General features: G+C 36.1%; 1 protein-coding gene across 1 annotated transcript; it reads left to right on the forward strand.

Annotated features, from left to right (window-relative positions):
- Positions 1–8,107: 8,107 nt before the first annotated feature.
- Positions 8,108–9,055, forward strand: LOC120224940 (olfactory receptor 52E4-like). Its single transcript, XM_039223179.1, has one exon. It carries the CDS (start codon positions 8,108–8,110, stop codon positions 9,053–9,055), a length of 948 nt encoding a protein of 315 aa, XP_039079110.1.
- The last annotated feature ends 6,294 nt before the right edge of the window (positions 9,056–15,349 follow it).

Here is a 15,349-nt window from a genome sequence, read left to right on the forward strand (position 1 = left end):
TTTTTTTTTTTTTTTTTTTTTTTGCTTCTCAGGCTAGATCATCTCAATTGGTCTCTCTTCAAGCTTGCTTATTCATTTTTTTCTATAAGTTCAAATATGCTTTTGAGCACCTATAGTGAATTTTACATTCATTTATTGTACATTTACATTATATTTCATTCTTTTTAAAAACTTTCTGTCTTTATTTTCTCTATTTGGAGACACATGATTCTCAAACTTTTTTTTTCTCTTCTTTAGACTTGGTTTCTTTTAGTTCTTGGAACTTATTTATTATAGCTGATACCAAGTCTTTGATTAGTAAGCAAAGTTTTTACTTTGAGTGGGCTTTGTTTGTTTGTTTTTTGAAATCTTGTGAATGTACTATGCACACAGATATGTGGCCTTCTATATTCCTAAAAATATGTTGGAACTTTTCAAATCCTCCTATTGATATCTCATTCTCTGTTTTTAATTGTTTATTTGTTTTGTTTGTTGATTTGTTTTGAGTTTTATAGTCAGTCTTTTGTTACCCCAATCATTAAGTTTGCTTAGGACACTTCAATGTTAAACAGTTGCCACTATAAATGCCTTTTTCTTATGGGTTGATTTCTGAGTCCTGTCAAATAAAAACAAACCTTTTGAACAGAGCATTTTGTGAACTGCTTGTTGTGTTAGGGACACTATTTTGATGGTGATTTTGGGACTGCCAATCCAATTATTTCCCTTCTTTTGGATGCTAGGATGCTGTTTATCAAAGATATAGAATCCATTTATAAAAGCTTTAAATGTCTATGTCGATTAATTCTAGCATCTGTGTCATTTCTGAGTCAGTTTCAGTTGATTAATTTTTCTTACTAATGAATTTTGTTTTGCTATTTCTTTTCATGGTTAATAGGTTGGAATGGATTATATGTATAATATATATGATAATATGTAAAAATATAGATGTAAAATATATAAAACATATATAAACATATAAAATATTTAAAAAACAATATATATTTTACCCTTTGGGATGCCAAATTCTTTTTTGTATCTCTTTGTTTAAAGGCTTTGTTCTGGGACTTGATTAAATTGAAACTGGCCAACTTGTCAGGTTTTGTTTTCGGTTGTACTGTGTGAAGCCAGAGCAATATTTCATCTACTACTCATTTTGTCTCATTATATCGTTTCCCTCTGTATTCCTATATCACAATAAATTGTGAAAATCCCTTGATGACTGCACAAAAAGGGTTGGCTTCACATATTATCCCCATTTTGTGTGTGTGTGGTTTGGGTAGATTGGTTCACACATATTGTGTGTAAATATGCTCAAACTTATCTGAACTAATTAGCACAAGCATGAACTAATCAGCATTGAAGTGATTTTTAAAGCAAAGAAGTTCTCTCTCTGAAGATTTCTTCACTTTGGTAAGCTGATTTACTGTTTCTGTTTTATCCTTCCAAGAATCCCAGATCCAGGGGTACCTGGGTGGCTCATTTGGTTAAGCATTCAACTCTTGATTTCAGCTCATGGGTTCATGAGTTCAAGCCCCACATTAGGCTCTGTGATGACACCAGAATTCTGTCTCTGTCCCTCTCTCTCTGCTCCTTCCCCACTCACTCTTTCTCAAAATTAAACAAAAAACACATTTTTTTCAATTTTTAAAAACATTTTTAATGTATATTTATTTTTGGGAGACAGAAAGACAGAGCATGAGCAGGGGAGGGGCAGAGAGAAAGACACACACACACAGAATCCAAAGCAGGCTCCAGGCTCTGAACTGTCAACACAGAGCCCTATTGTGGGCTCAAACTCAATGAACTGAACATGAGATCATGACCTGAGCCGAACTTGGAAGTTGGACGCTTAACCAACTGAGCCACCCAGGCACCCTAAACAAACAAATCTTGAAGAAGAACAAGAATTATTATTATTATTATTATTATTCCAGCTCCAGATCCTGAATTTAGGAATCATGTTGTACTCTGCCTGGACTCTAACTTTCCCTAATGTGTTTTGGTAACTTTCTCTGTGCAGTAAGCTTGGGCAATTGTAGGGATGACCTCATTTGTTTCCCATCCCTCAGGTTCCATTGTCCTTTATTATCTGATGTCCAATATCTTGAGCGCCTTCACTTTATATATTTTACGGTACTTTAGTTCTTTCATGCACATTCCTGTTACTCCAGTTTGTCCAGAAACGAATGTCCTAACATATTCCTTTAAGTTCAAATTTAAAAATCCTTAACTACCTAAATTCTTGTATCTGAATCTTCACTATACAAATTGCAAAACATTTTCTCATACTATTCACTAATTGAGTAAATACACACAGACACACACATATGCACATGCAAACACATACAATGTACCTGTATGGACTGACATAAAATACTTCAGTTGATAGGGTGCCTGAGTGGCTCAGTCCGTTAAGCATCCAGCTTTGATTTTGGTTCAGGTCTTGTGAGTTCAAGCCCCAGGTCAGGCTCTGTGCTGACTGTGGGAAGCCTGCTTGGGATTCGTTCTCTTTCCCTCTCTCTCTGCCCCTCCCCTACTCTCTCTCTCTCTCTCTCAAAATAAATATATAAACTTAATAAAAATTACTAAAAATATTTACAAAAACAAAGCAAATACTTTGTTTTACGTATATCTTTATTAAAAGTAGAGCTGCTTTGGCTCAAACCCACAAATTGCAAGATCATGACCTGAGCTGAAGTTGGACGCTTAACCACTGAGCCACCCAGGAGCCCCTATTTATTCAAATCTTTAAAAAAAGATGAAAAGAAATAGGATATAGAATTAATGATATTTAACACCTTTCTTAGGATTTGGCTATCTGTGGAATAGACTCCCCTGTTAATAATAAGACTATGCTTTCCCTGCACTTCACACATCAAATAAGGGTCTTTTACATTATACTGACAGAGAAAAAGGAAACAGAGAATTCTGTTTTAAGAAGGAAAAATCAGATCCTGGGATAAAATATGTTATGCAGCATTATAAATTTTTTCCCCTTCCATTCAAGAGGACATATTAAATCCCTCAATTCTAAATGTGTTATTTTGAGATATCCTTACTTCTCTTAGTTTGATTTGGGCAAATCATTTATCCTATGAGCTTCAGTGAAGGTATCTCAATGGATAATGTAAACATCATATGCAAAATCTGCCCATGTGTGGCAACATGAATGGAACTTGAGGGTGTTATGCTGAGCTAAATAAGTCAGGCAGAGAAGGACAGCTACCATATGTTTGCACATATAGGAAGATTAGGAGGAACTTACCAGAGGACCATGGGTGAGAAGAAGGGGAAAAATAGTGGGGGAGAGGGATGGAGGCAAACCATGAGAGACTTGTAGATGCTGAGAACAAACTGATGGCAGATGGGGTGGTGGGGAGGGGAAGGGGGGTGATGGGCATGGAGGAGGGCACTTATTGGGATGAGCACTGGGTGTTATATGGAAACCAACCTGACAATAAACTATTAAAATACATAAATTAAAAAAATAAACATCATATGCAAAATAAATGGTACAGTTGATAGCAAGGGAATTATGCAAGTGCAGACTGGTAGAGAAGACTAATGACAGGAGAAGTGGTAGAAAAGGGGGACAAAATGACTCATTATGTTTTCTGTTTTGTCTCATGTCTGCTATATCTCCTCCAATGGTCATCAGTGTTTATTAGTTCTAATTTCACAGATTCTTTCCAATGCTAGCAATTAAAGAGCAGCAGGGAATTTAATTACATGCTTGACATTGTTACTTAGTTCCTCACATCCATTTGAAAATGGAAATCCCAGGTTTACATTTGAAAGGCAAAACTAAAATAACAAAAATAATAATAGATATAAAATAACTTATTTATCAATAGTAAATGGGTAATTTTTTGTATACCTCATTAATTTTAATATTAAATAACTACTGAAAAGAAGATATTATTATCCTCCTTTTTAAGATAAGGAGCAAACATCAGCTAAGCTGTTGCAACTTATGCAATTCTGGGGAAATATGAAATTTTAGGAAATATCTAGGTAAATATCATTTCAGGTGATTCTGAGGCAGGTACCACATGGGTAATACTTTATTGAAACTGCTTTAAACCATACTGACTTACAACTCTATGGTTTAAAAATGTGGGGCTATAGAAAATTTCATCAGCTTCATGCTGGGGTGACCATGTTTTCTCTCTACAATCTGTAAGGTTTAGTTCCACAAAAGTACAATTAAGCAATCATCCTTGTGACCCTAATGACCACACACTCTTCTAATTATTGGTTCCTGAGGCCAGTCCTCTAGTGGGTCTCAGAAGGTTGTCATCACTCTGGTCAGTGAGACTCTTCTAGAAGAACAAAGAGAGATGTTCTCATTCGTGATCATTGACAGACATCCCCATGGGGCATTCATTTTGCATAACCCTCCTAAAACCTATGGGCACCAGAGCAAGAGGCAGGAGGCAGCTGGCTTGTCTCATAGGCATCTGCAAGATGAGTACAACCCGGACAAAACCCAGCCAGATGAAAAATAGGACTACGTGAGACAGGCAATCTACTCAGAAAAACAGAAGAGGAATTAAAAATATTTAATAGCTTATATGGCAAGGATAGTGAGCAACAAATGGACTCCAGCCGTAAGACAGAAGCAGGATCAGGAAGGTCTCCTGCTGGACCAGTCTCTACTTCAGTGACGAAATTGTAGGGACATCTACAGGGTTTCCTATAGAGGCTAAGGTGACTAAGAGAAAGGCAGCACTTAGGGAGTTTAAAACGAAGACTATTTATCAACAAGAACAGAATTATTTAAACATAATATTTTATGGCCTTACTGGTGCCTGGAACTAAATGAAATGTTTTTGACGTTTGAAAGATATTGAAGACCAAAAATAATGGTAAATGAAGTAGTTAAACTGAAATAGTGCACTGGCTGCCACCATGGCGATGCGTCTGAGAGGTATGGCTGGATGCTTTCTTTGAACTTTGTAAAGTGAGAGTAACACAAAGATCCAGTAAAACCATAAACCAAAGTCCGTTTAAATGGTCCAAATATTCATATTTGTCTTTGCATATCAATCTGATTACATTCACAGAAGTTGATTTATACTAGGTTCGTGTTTTCAGTCTAAAATAGCAATTTTCTCTGATAGACAGTTTCCAAATAAAAAGACAGTTTTCCAATGAAGAGAAAAAATAAGCCTGATAGGAGAAAAGATGTTTAGGAGACATAATCAGAAACTTTCTAGTTTTCACTTGAAAATCGGCCTCTTTTGTTCTTATTTATTTATCTAGTGAAAATATAAGCAAAATAAGTCCATGCTGTTTCCAGCAATTACGAGGCAGTCTTTATGAAGTGAAGATATGGAGCACAATATCACAACTTTAGGTAGTGTGTTTTCTTTCCCTAGAGTAACATTTACTCTTCTTTCACTTCTTGAATTTTAAGATTAAAACAAATATTACTGGCTAATTCCAAATCCTCACCCTTCATACCTGAATCTGGCACAAAGTTTCCTTCCTTCTATAGATTATCATAAGATATGGATCACATATTTGAAGTACAAAAAGTATTTTTTTTAATGTTTATCTCTACTTTTGAGAGAGAGGGAGCACAAGCAAGGGGGGGGGGGGCAGAGAGAGAGAGAGAGAGGGAGACACAGAATCTGAAGCAGGCTCCAGGCTCTGAGCTAGCTCTGAGTCAGCACAGAGCCTGATCCAGGGCTCAAACCCACCAGCTGTGAGATCATGACCTGATTTGAAGTCAGATGCTTAACCGACTGAGCCAACCAGGTGCCCCATGAAAAGTATTTTTTAAAGTTTTTTTTTTCTTTAATCTTTATTTATTTTTGAGAGAGAGGCAAAGCATGAACAGGGGAGGGACAGAGAGAGAGAGAGGGAGACACAGAATCCAAAACAGGCTCCAGGCTCTGAGCTGTCAGCACAGAGCCTAACAGGGGGCTCGAACTCACTAACTGCAAGATCATGACCTGAGCTGAAGTCAGATGCTTGACCGATGGAGCCACTCATGCACCCCAAGTATCATTTTATTCTATGTACTTTTAAGATCTCTCTGAGTTCTGAAGCTCTATTAACTTTTAAAAAATTTTATCTATATGGAAATGCAGTTGCTTTATAACATTATATAATTTAAGGTGTATAGTTGTTCATTTGGCACATTTATGTATTGTATTATGATTACCACATAGCATTAGCTAATACCTTTAATCATATCTGTTTTATCATTTCTTATTTTTTAATCTTATTTTGTCTATTTTCATCATCTTATTACCATTTCTGTTTTGGAGGTAGGAAAAATTAAAACCTAATTTCTTAACTACTTTGAAGTTTATAATACAACATTTTTGTCTATAATCATTATAAGTGCATTAGATCTACAGGACATATTACTAATTGCAACTTTCCACTGACTCTTTGTTAATTTTTTAGTAAAAGGCGAAAGGTTTATACGATCTGAAGAGAAACCAGAGTATCTTTGTTAATTTTTTAAAGTTACTCCTGATTTTTAAAATTCGTTATAAAGTCTCACTCAAATAAAATTTCACTTGATGTCAACTGACGTCATGTGATAGAGTAATTGTGGACTCCCTCTGGCACCATTTATACTTCTCAGAATGTAAAGAAAGGTAAGGAAACATCTGTTGCAGTGTTTGAACCCCTGGGACTCCTCCCTAGTGGAGTTATAAAATATGAAATTAACCTTTCATGAGGGAATAATTCAAATCTCAGAGTTCCTGGCTTTAATTCAACACAACACAATTAATCTGGAGGGAAATAGACAACTCGTCTATGTTTACTCAAATCTAAGACATGAGAGAGGCAGTGATGAGGATATCTAGTGTAAGAAAGAGCTTCCTAGAGCTCAGAAAAAAATATTCAGAATTACTTTGGACTCTTGAGACTCAACTGTGCTGAAAATAAACTGAAAGCATGCAATAGAGGAAGACACAGTGGTCCCTCTGAAGATATGTTGGAGACTTCTCTGGATTGCCTCATTGTTGACAGGTAAATTGGTGTAGTCCCACCATGTAGAACTGGCCACTAATAAGGTTTGATCAGGATGCTCTTGACATTTTCCCCATTCATCCTTTAGAAATTCAGGTCCACAAGGCACCTGTTACCTACCAACTTTGGAAAAGGAAGTGTATGCAGGTATATTCTCTGGGCATAAGAATAATTTAGTAAGAAATAACATACTAACCATTAGTTTCACAGTGAACATCTGGCATCAACTGAGATGTTGGAATAAAAGTTTATATAATAAATATATATACATATATATCTATACATACGTATATAGATATGTATATGTACATCTATGTGTATGAATATGTATATATGTATATATGAGTTATCATGAAAGCATGGGCAATCTGCCCAAGTAACACTTTTCCAGGGATTCTGGAAAATCCAGGGAGCATACAGTTTGAGTGTAAGTTCAATGACTTTGTTGCTATCTTAAAGCTACTATGCATTTAGTGATCAGATGCTGTATCTTATATGGCCAAAAATTCATCAGGGCAGCAAATTTCAAAAGTATTGTCCTTCAAAGCATTGCACATATGGAATGCTTATTATTCCTTCATGTCTTGCTTCCAAAAATCTCTATTTACAATTTACCTCATGCAAAAAGTCTCCAAGACCATAATTTGTTTGGGGTGTACAGTACTTCTTAGTGAGAGCGTTATTATAGGTCCCCCCCCTCCGTTAGAATGTGAGGAATCTGAGTTATTTATCAGAAATTTTGCAAAAAATAAAGAAAAAAGAAAAAAAGAAAGAAAGAAAGAAGAGAAAAAGAAAAAGAAAAAGAAGAAAAAGTAATTTTGCTCAGCCTGGCTATCACAGACAGAGAGAGACTTAGTGTAGGGCAGAACACTGTGGAGTTTCTGAGTTTAAGGAGATAGTCTTTACTCCAGCTAGTCCTTAATGAGATTAATAGCAGACAGTGAATAATGCAATCCATGTAATTTCAAAGCAGCTCACCAAGGAAGACTTAAAATAGAAATGAATTTGCTCAATTGCATTTTCACCTAAGTAATTCTACTTTATATTTACCAGAGTATATGTGCATTTGACAGCTCCAGGGACAAAGGAGGGAAAGAAAGCAAGACTATATCTTCACGTAGCCAGAATCACCATGATTGACTTTAACTCCACTGCATTCACTAATCCTAGTACCTTCTTCCTAATGGGCATTCCTGGTCTAGAAGATTTGCATATTTGGATATCCATCCCTTTCTGCTCAATGTATATTATTGCACTCATGGGAAACATAATTATCCTTTTCATCATCAAAACTGAAACTGTTCTCCATGTACCCATGTTCTATTTTCTTTCCATGTTGGCCATCACAGACCTCATCTTGTCAACCTCCACTTTACCCAAGATGTTGGGTGTATTCTGGTTCAATTATCATGAAATCAAATTCCATGCCTGCCTCACTCAGATGTTTTTCATCCATGCTTTCTCTGGGGTGGAGTCAGGGCTTCTTGTGGCCATGGCACTTGATCGGTATGTGGCAATCTGCAATCCACTGAGACACACAACCATTCTTACCAATTCTGTGGTGGCTCAAGTTGGCATAGTGGCACTTCTACGTGGGTTAATACTAATGACACCACATCCCTTTCTAGTAAGGAGATGGCCATATTGCCAGTCCAATGTAGTCCCCCACACATATTGTGAGCACATGGCTGTGGTGAAATTGGCTTGTGCTGACATTTCCATCAATAGTCTTTATAGTTTGGCAGTCATTATCTTAATTGCTGGGACTGATGTGACAGGTATCTCTCTGTCCTATGTACAGATACTTCGTACTGTATTTAATCTCCCTTCTAATGATGCCAGGTTGAAGACCCTCAGCACTTGCAGGTCCCATGTGTGTGTCATCCTCACCTTCTACATCCCTGGTCTTTTCTCCTTCCTCACCCACCGTTTTAGTAAGCATATACCACACCACACCCACATACTGCTGGCCAACATGTACTTGTTGGTACCACCTATGCTGAACCCTATCATCTATGGAGTAAGGACCAGACAGATCCAAGAATGTGTTCAACAATTATTCATTACTAAAATCAGCTGAGAATTCTGGGTCCTATTTCTCTACTTATTCTTATCCTCCTGTAATTATTTGGTACATATTTCTTGGATTCTAGGTTCAGCAAAACCAAGTGTTAGAATCTTAATTCTTACTTACCTTTTTTATAAGTAGAAGTTATAGTACTCTAACAGGCATCTGTAAAAACAGATACAGTAATACCTATGTCATAAATTAATGGTTACAAAATGTTTAGTACTGTTTCTAGTATTTTTTCCCACTTAATAAGGGTATTATTTAAGTGTGTAAAATAATTCTTCTGTGTGTTATGTGTTTTCTCAGTGTTTTTATGAAACATGTTTATTAATTTATTTTATAAGATTAACCAAATAAGAACATCGATCTGACTGTGGTTTCTTATTTCTTTTTTTTAATGGAGGAATTTTTAACTAGATAATCCAGATGGTAATCTGAATTGGATTAATTTGTACTCTCACTTTAACCATAGGGAAAATTGGCAAGAAGTGGGCACAAGAGATAAATGTTGGGTAAGCCATAGAGCCTTCACCTTGCAACTTATGAGAAGAGTGCCTATTAGGAACTCACTTGAGAATGGATATGGATTGTAAAGTGAGTCATTCTCACTGGTAGTGCAAACATTGTATATCTTCCAAACTTGTGGAAAATTCAAAGAATCAGAACTGTTATTCCTGAAATGAGCAAGTAATATAAGATTATGACTGATTTTTGCATTCATCTCTCCATTCAGTAACTATCTAGTAAGCATCTGTAATGTGCCCAACACTGATATGGGTATAGGAGACATGACAGTAAACAAACGAAGCAAAATTACTTCCCTTAGTGGAGCTTATATGCAATAAAAAATGATGGTAAATGAAAGTAATTAATTATTATCCAGGGGTCTTTTCTAGTAATATTTAATGCTATACATTTTAGTCTAATCTACTTTTTAGTAGTATCCCACACCTTTTGATTGCTAATGAATACTAAAAGAGGAATCTTAAAATTTCCAAATACAATAGTGGATCTGACAATATTTTCTTTCATTTCATCAGTTTTTCTTTGTGTGATTTGAAGCTCTTTACCATTTTGGTATGTGTTTCCCATAAGTCTTATCTGTTTGTTGTTCTTCATACCCTCCCCCCGCTACCTCCTTTTGGATTTGAACTGTTTTAGTATTGAATTTTAATTTATCTATTGGCTTTTGGCTAAAATCTCTCTTTTTTTTTTTTTAGAAATTGCTCCAAATCACAGTTTTCCAACTTTGGCACTGTTACTATTTTCAGCCAGATAAACTTTGATGGAAAGTTTATCCTGTGCATTGCAGGATGTTTAGCACCTTCCCTGGTCTATGAATGCTAGATGCCAGCAGCACCTAATGGTATCTCTAGAAATGGGAGCATAGGACTGCGAACCACTAATCTACAGATGGCGATATACATACCTAACCTTTCAAAATTGACTTAGAGTTAACATTTTACTAGTTCAAGTGAAAAGTAAAAGAGCCTTACCACTATGGAATCTTGTACTTCCCTACATGTAGCAGATGTCAAATGTACATCTGCATGCATGGAAACCCCACAAAGGCTATTTAGAAGTGACTTCAAACAATGGGAGCAAGTGAGCTTCCCATAAATATATGTAACCATATAATTCTAATTTCTGTTGTTCTCCCTTTACTACTGATCTCCTAATTTTCTAATTTGTATAACCTCTCTTCAACCATAACTCATTTTAGAATTTCATTTTGAGACTGTCTGCTGGTGACGGATTCTCTCTGATTTTTCTTAGCTGGTAAAGCCTTTATTTCAACTGCATTCTTGAAATATATTTTCTGTATATTGAATTTTGAGTTAACTTTTTTATAAAAATAAATTTTAGCATTTAAAAATATTGTTCCACTGTCTTCTGGACTTTAAGCTTCCTTATGAGAAATTACAGTCATTCAAATTGTTGTTTATCTATACATATCTACATATATTTCTGCCTCTTTGCAATAAATCTTTATCTTTGAGTTTTATCAATTAAATATGTTCTTTAAGTTTACTTGTTAGGGATCAAAGAGTTTTAAAAATCTGTAAATTTATATCTTTTACCAAGTTTGAAAATAATTTTCCATAGTGTCACTAAATATATTTCTCTGCCCAATATTTTTTCCTTCTTCTCTGGGACCCCAGAGACATGAATATTAGAGATTTTTATATGTGTTCTACATCCTTGAGGTTCCGTTCATGATTTTAATATTTTTTCTCAAGACTGAATCATTTTTCTTAATTAAGATCACACTCTTCTACATTCTGCTATTGAGCTCATCTGATGAATTTCAGATTTAAGACTTTTACTTATAAAATTATGACGTTGTTCTTTTTTTCTACTTTGTTATCTCTGTATATGACCTCTCTTTCGCATACTTCAACAGTGTTTACCTTTAAGTCATAAGGAATAATTGTAATGACTGTGTTAGTGTTTTTGTATGACAATTTCAACATCTTAGTGATACTGGAATTGGAATCTGTGGCTCATTCTTTCCCTTGACAGTCGCATGTTTTATGGTTTCTCATATGTTTACTAATTTTTCAAGATTTTATCTTGGACATTTTGAATATGAATCTTGTTAAAATCCTTTGTATAAGGTTGATTTTTATCTTTACCAGGAGATCAGTATGGTCATGTTCAGACTGCAAGTCCTATTTTGTTTCTTGTGGTAGTTCTAATGGATGCTTTTGTCACTCATCCTGAGAGTTGAAGATGGTTTATATTGTAGATCAGTTTTCAGTGCCTTTTCTGTGTTTTGTTGGGTCTGTCCTATGCCTGTGCAGCTCAGGAGTAAGCTCATAGTTGATGTCAGTTCATATACAGAATTTAAGGAGTCATTTATTCAACTCTCTCTTCTTCAGGATTCTTTTCACATTCTGTAGTTGTCAAGAGTCACCTCTCACATCTCCATGATCAGAAAGACAGCATTTCTGGTAGAGTTTAGTGGTATGTATCACCATGTCGTCAAAATGGGTATTGCCCTTGGGGAAGTAGGAAAGGAAAGAAGGAAGTAAAGAAAGAAAGAAAGAAAGAAAAAACAAAGAATAACAATAGGAATTTCACACACATTGTCCAATATCAGCCTTCTCTTTTTTCTTCCCTTCCTCCTTCCTTCCTCCCTTCCTTTTTCTTCCTTACTCTCTTCTTTCCTTTTTCTTTCTTCCTTTCCTTCCTTCCTTCCCTTCCTTCCTTCCTTCCTTCCTTCCTTCCTTCCTTCCTTTCTTCTTTCTTTCTTTCTTGCCAGAAAAATAAACCTTCTCTTGGAGTTTTAGCTTTTTGTTTTATTCTGTGACTGGGATATAACTTTCAGTCAGATTTAGTAGAAAAACAAAGAAGAAATAAAATAAGAGGATCCTTCTCTTTGTTTACGGTTCACAGATAGATTACTTCTGATTCTCTGTCTAGAAAACAATAAGGTATATCTTGCTTTTTTGCTCCCTGTACAATCTACTGTCTCTCGACTGGATACTTGCTTTCTAATCAGTGGAGGGAAACACATAGGGGAAAATTTTTCTTGAGAACCTACATGATAGAATGCACCTCTTCAAAATTTACTTCCTGTTTGACTTGTTTGATTTGCTAACTATGTAGAAATATGTGGCAACTGTTTTGTATTCTGTCCAGATTTTAGTTTTAATCTGTTGGATAAATTGGCTATAGTGGACTTGCATTTTGGCAAGACTAGCCTATCTTATTTATACAAAGTTTTAAGCATAAATATAGTAAGCAGATAAAAGCTATGGAAAAAATAAAGATAGCAGAATGAGTGGTTATTGTGTATGTGGTGGAAGCTATATTTCTATTTAGGGTTATCAGGAAAACATTATTTAGTAGATGGCATATGAGAAAGTATTTGAAGACAACAGAAAATTTAACAAGGCAAACGCTGGTAAGAGCAGTTTAAGCAGAGGAAATAGGAAGAAAAAAACACTACATTTTGCACTGTCCTTGAAATCTGAAAGAAACGAGGAAGCCAATATAGTTGAGCATCCCAAGGACAATGCAAAGGAGAGAGTAGTAGAAGAAAAAGTTCAAAGATATTAGAACACCCAGCTAATGTCAATGTCTTTGGCTTATATTACAAGTAAGGAAAGCAGTCACTGAGGATATTTTTTAAATGTTTTTTACAAATTTGTTCCTTTCTGACATACAGTAATGTGAATACTTTTAAAATATATAATTTAGTATATTTTTCCATATGTATTCAACAGTGAAAGAATTGCCAAGATAATAAACATACCTTTTATTCCCTTAAATTTCTTCATGTTCCTATGAAATACATACCTATTGTCTTTTCCTGAAATCCATCCTGCTTTCCCAAGCAATAACAGTTCATTTGTAGATTAGTTTGGGGTTTTTGTTTGTTTGTTTTTGGTTGTTGTTCAAATTTTATATGGATGTAATTATATAGTATGTCTCTTTTATTCTGGTATATTCTTTTTTCACTAAGCATATTAAGATTTATCCACATGTGGTATGTATCCTCAGCTTATTCCTTTATAATTCTGAATGACATTATATTATGTGGATATACCTGAGTTTTTCCATCAAGTCATAACAGATGAATATTTGAGTTGCTTCCAGCTTTTGGACATTGTGAATAAAGCAGCTCTGAATATTTGTGCTTAAAACTTTTTGTGAACATATGACTTCAATTATCATAGGTAAAATTACCTAGCAGTAATAAACAAGGTTGCAGGATACAAGGTTAATATACAAGAGTCAATTACTTTCCAGACTTCTTGGAAAGATAGCAGAGTAGGAGGACCCTGGGCTCACCTCATCCCACAGATACAACTAGATAACATTCACATCAGTGGTAATAACCCAGAAAATGACCTGAAGACTGGCAAAAGAGACTCCACAACTACATATAAAGAAGAGGCCACACCTAAGAGGGTAGAAAAAATAGAGATGCAGTTGGAACTAACAGACTTTTGAGATTGTCTATAGGATGGATGAATGTTGCAGGCACATAGAGGGGAAAGAAGCAGACCCTCATATCAGGGAGTCCACATGAAGAAGACAAATCACCATAACATAACCTTAACACCAAGTTCTTACAACCAATAGGACTTAAAACCTGGAATTTAAAAAATCAGTGTATTTTCCTCTGGGAGAGCCTGGAGGGTGAGAGGCACTGAGTCTTCACCCTTAAAGAGACAGTACAACAAACAGTCCTCAGAGATTCAGCCTAGAAGCAGCAGTTTGAAAGACGCCTAGGGCATATAGTAATGAGTTATTTACTAATCTCAAAATGTGTCCTGGAGGGATAGAACTATCTAGGGAACTCCTCCAAGAAGACAACTGGCCAACAATGTTTCCCTTCCCCCAGGTAAACACAGGGCCAACTGTGGACTCCTACTTAAATAGCACAGCCTCACCCTCCAAGACCTCCCCCCACTGCCCCCCACACACACACACACTGTGCTTCCACCATTCCACCCCTCTGGACAGATAGCCTGCCTCAGTCTGAAGGATGTAAGTGCCCTGGCACATGGAACCCCACTGCTTTGTACTTCAGCAGATCTGCCTTCTCCAATAAGGTCTTGGCAAGAGCCCACATAAGGAGGCGCCAAAGGCCATGCAGTGTGCAAGCAGTACTACAGTGTCAACACCATTGCTAAGTGAGTCCTGTCCTAAAGAAAAGGAAAAATATCACATTCACCAGTTAGACAGAGACCCAGTTAGAAGCCGACAACTGGTCTGATTAAGGCTCTACTCTCCAAAAAAAGCTTCTCAGGACAACAGAGGAAAAATACCCTGTGGTTTGGTGCTACTACATCTCTAGAAAATGCCTGATCTGAGTCAACTCAAGCCCAAGGTATCCCTAGACTAGCCCACTAACACCACAGGGACCAAACACTTCTCACAAAAGGCAAAGAAAGCCATTGCAGATAACTGGACTGAAGGAAAAAGTAGCTCAGCCACAACAGTAGGGCACACACATCATACATAAAAGACACCCATGAAGTGCCAGTTTCCAGTGAACAAAGGACACTGCACAGCAAGGCACTACAGAACCTCGTCTTCATAAGACCGTTACTTTCAAGTGCAAGAGAGGTAGCTATCTTTCCTAACACAGAGAAACAGATACAGAGTTAAAACGAGGAGACAGAAGAGTATATATCGAAGAACAGGACAAAATCATAGCAAAAGACTTAAGCAAAATGGAGATATGTAATATGCTTGATAGAGAATATAAAGTCATGATCATAGGGGCACCTGGCTGGCACAGTCAGTTAAGCGTCTGACTCTTGATCTCAGCTCAGGTCATGATCT

The sequence above is a fragment of the Hyaena hyaena genome, unplaced genomic scaffold (genome assembly GCF_003009895.1).
Source record: "Hyaena hyaena isolate Hyena2069 unplaced genomic scaffold, ASM300989v1 scaffold_1310, whole genome shotgun sequence".
Classification (NCBI taxonomy): Eukaryota; Metazoa; Chordata; class Mammalia; order Carnivora; family Hyaenidae; genus Hyaena; species Hyaena hyaena.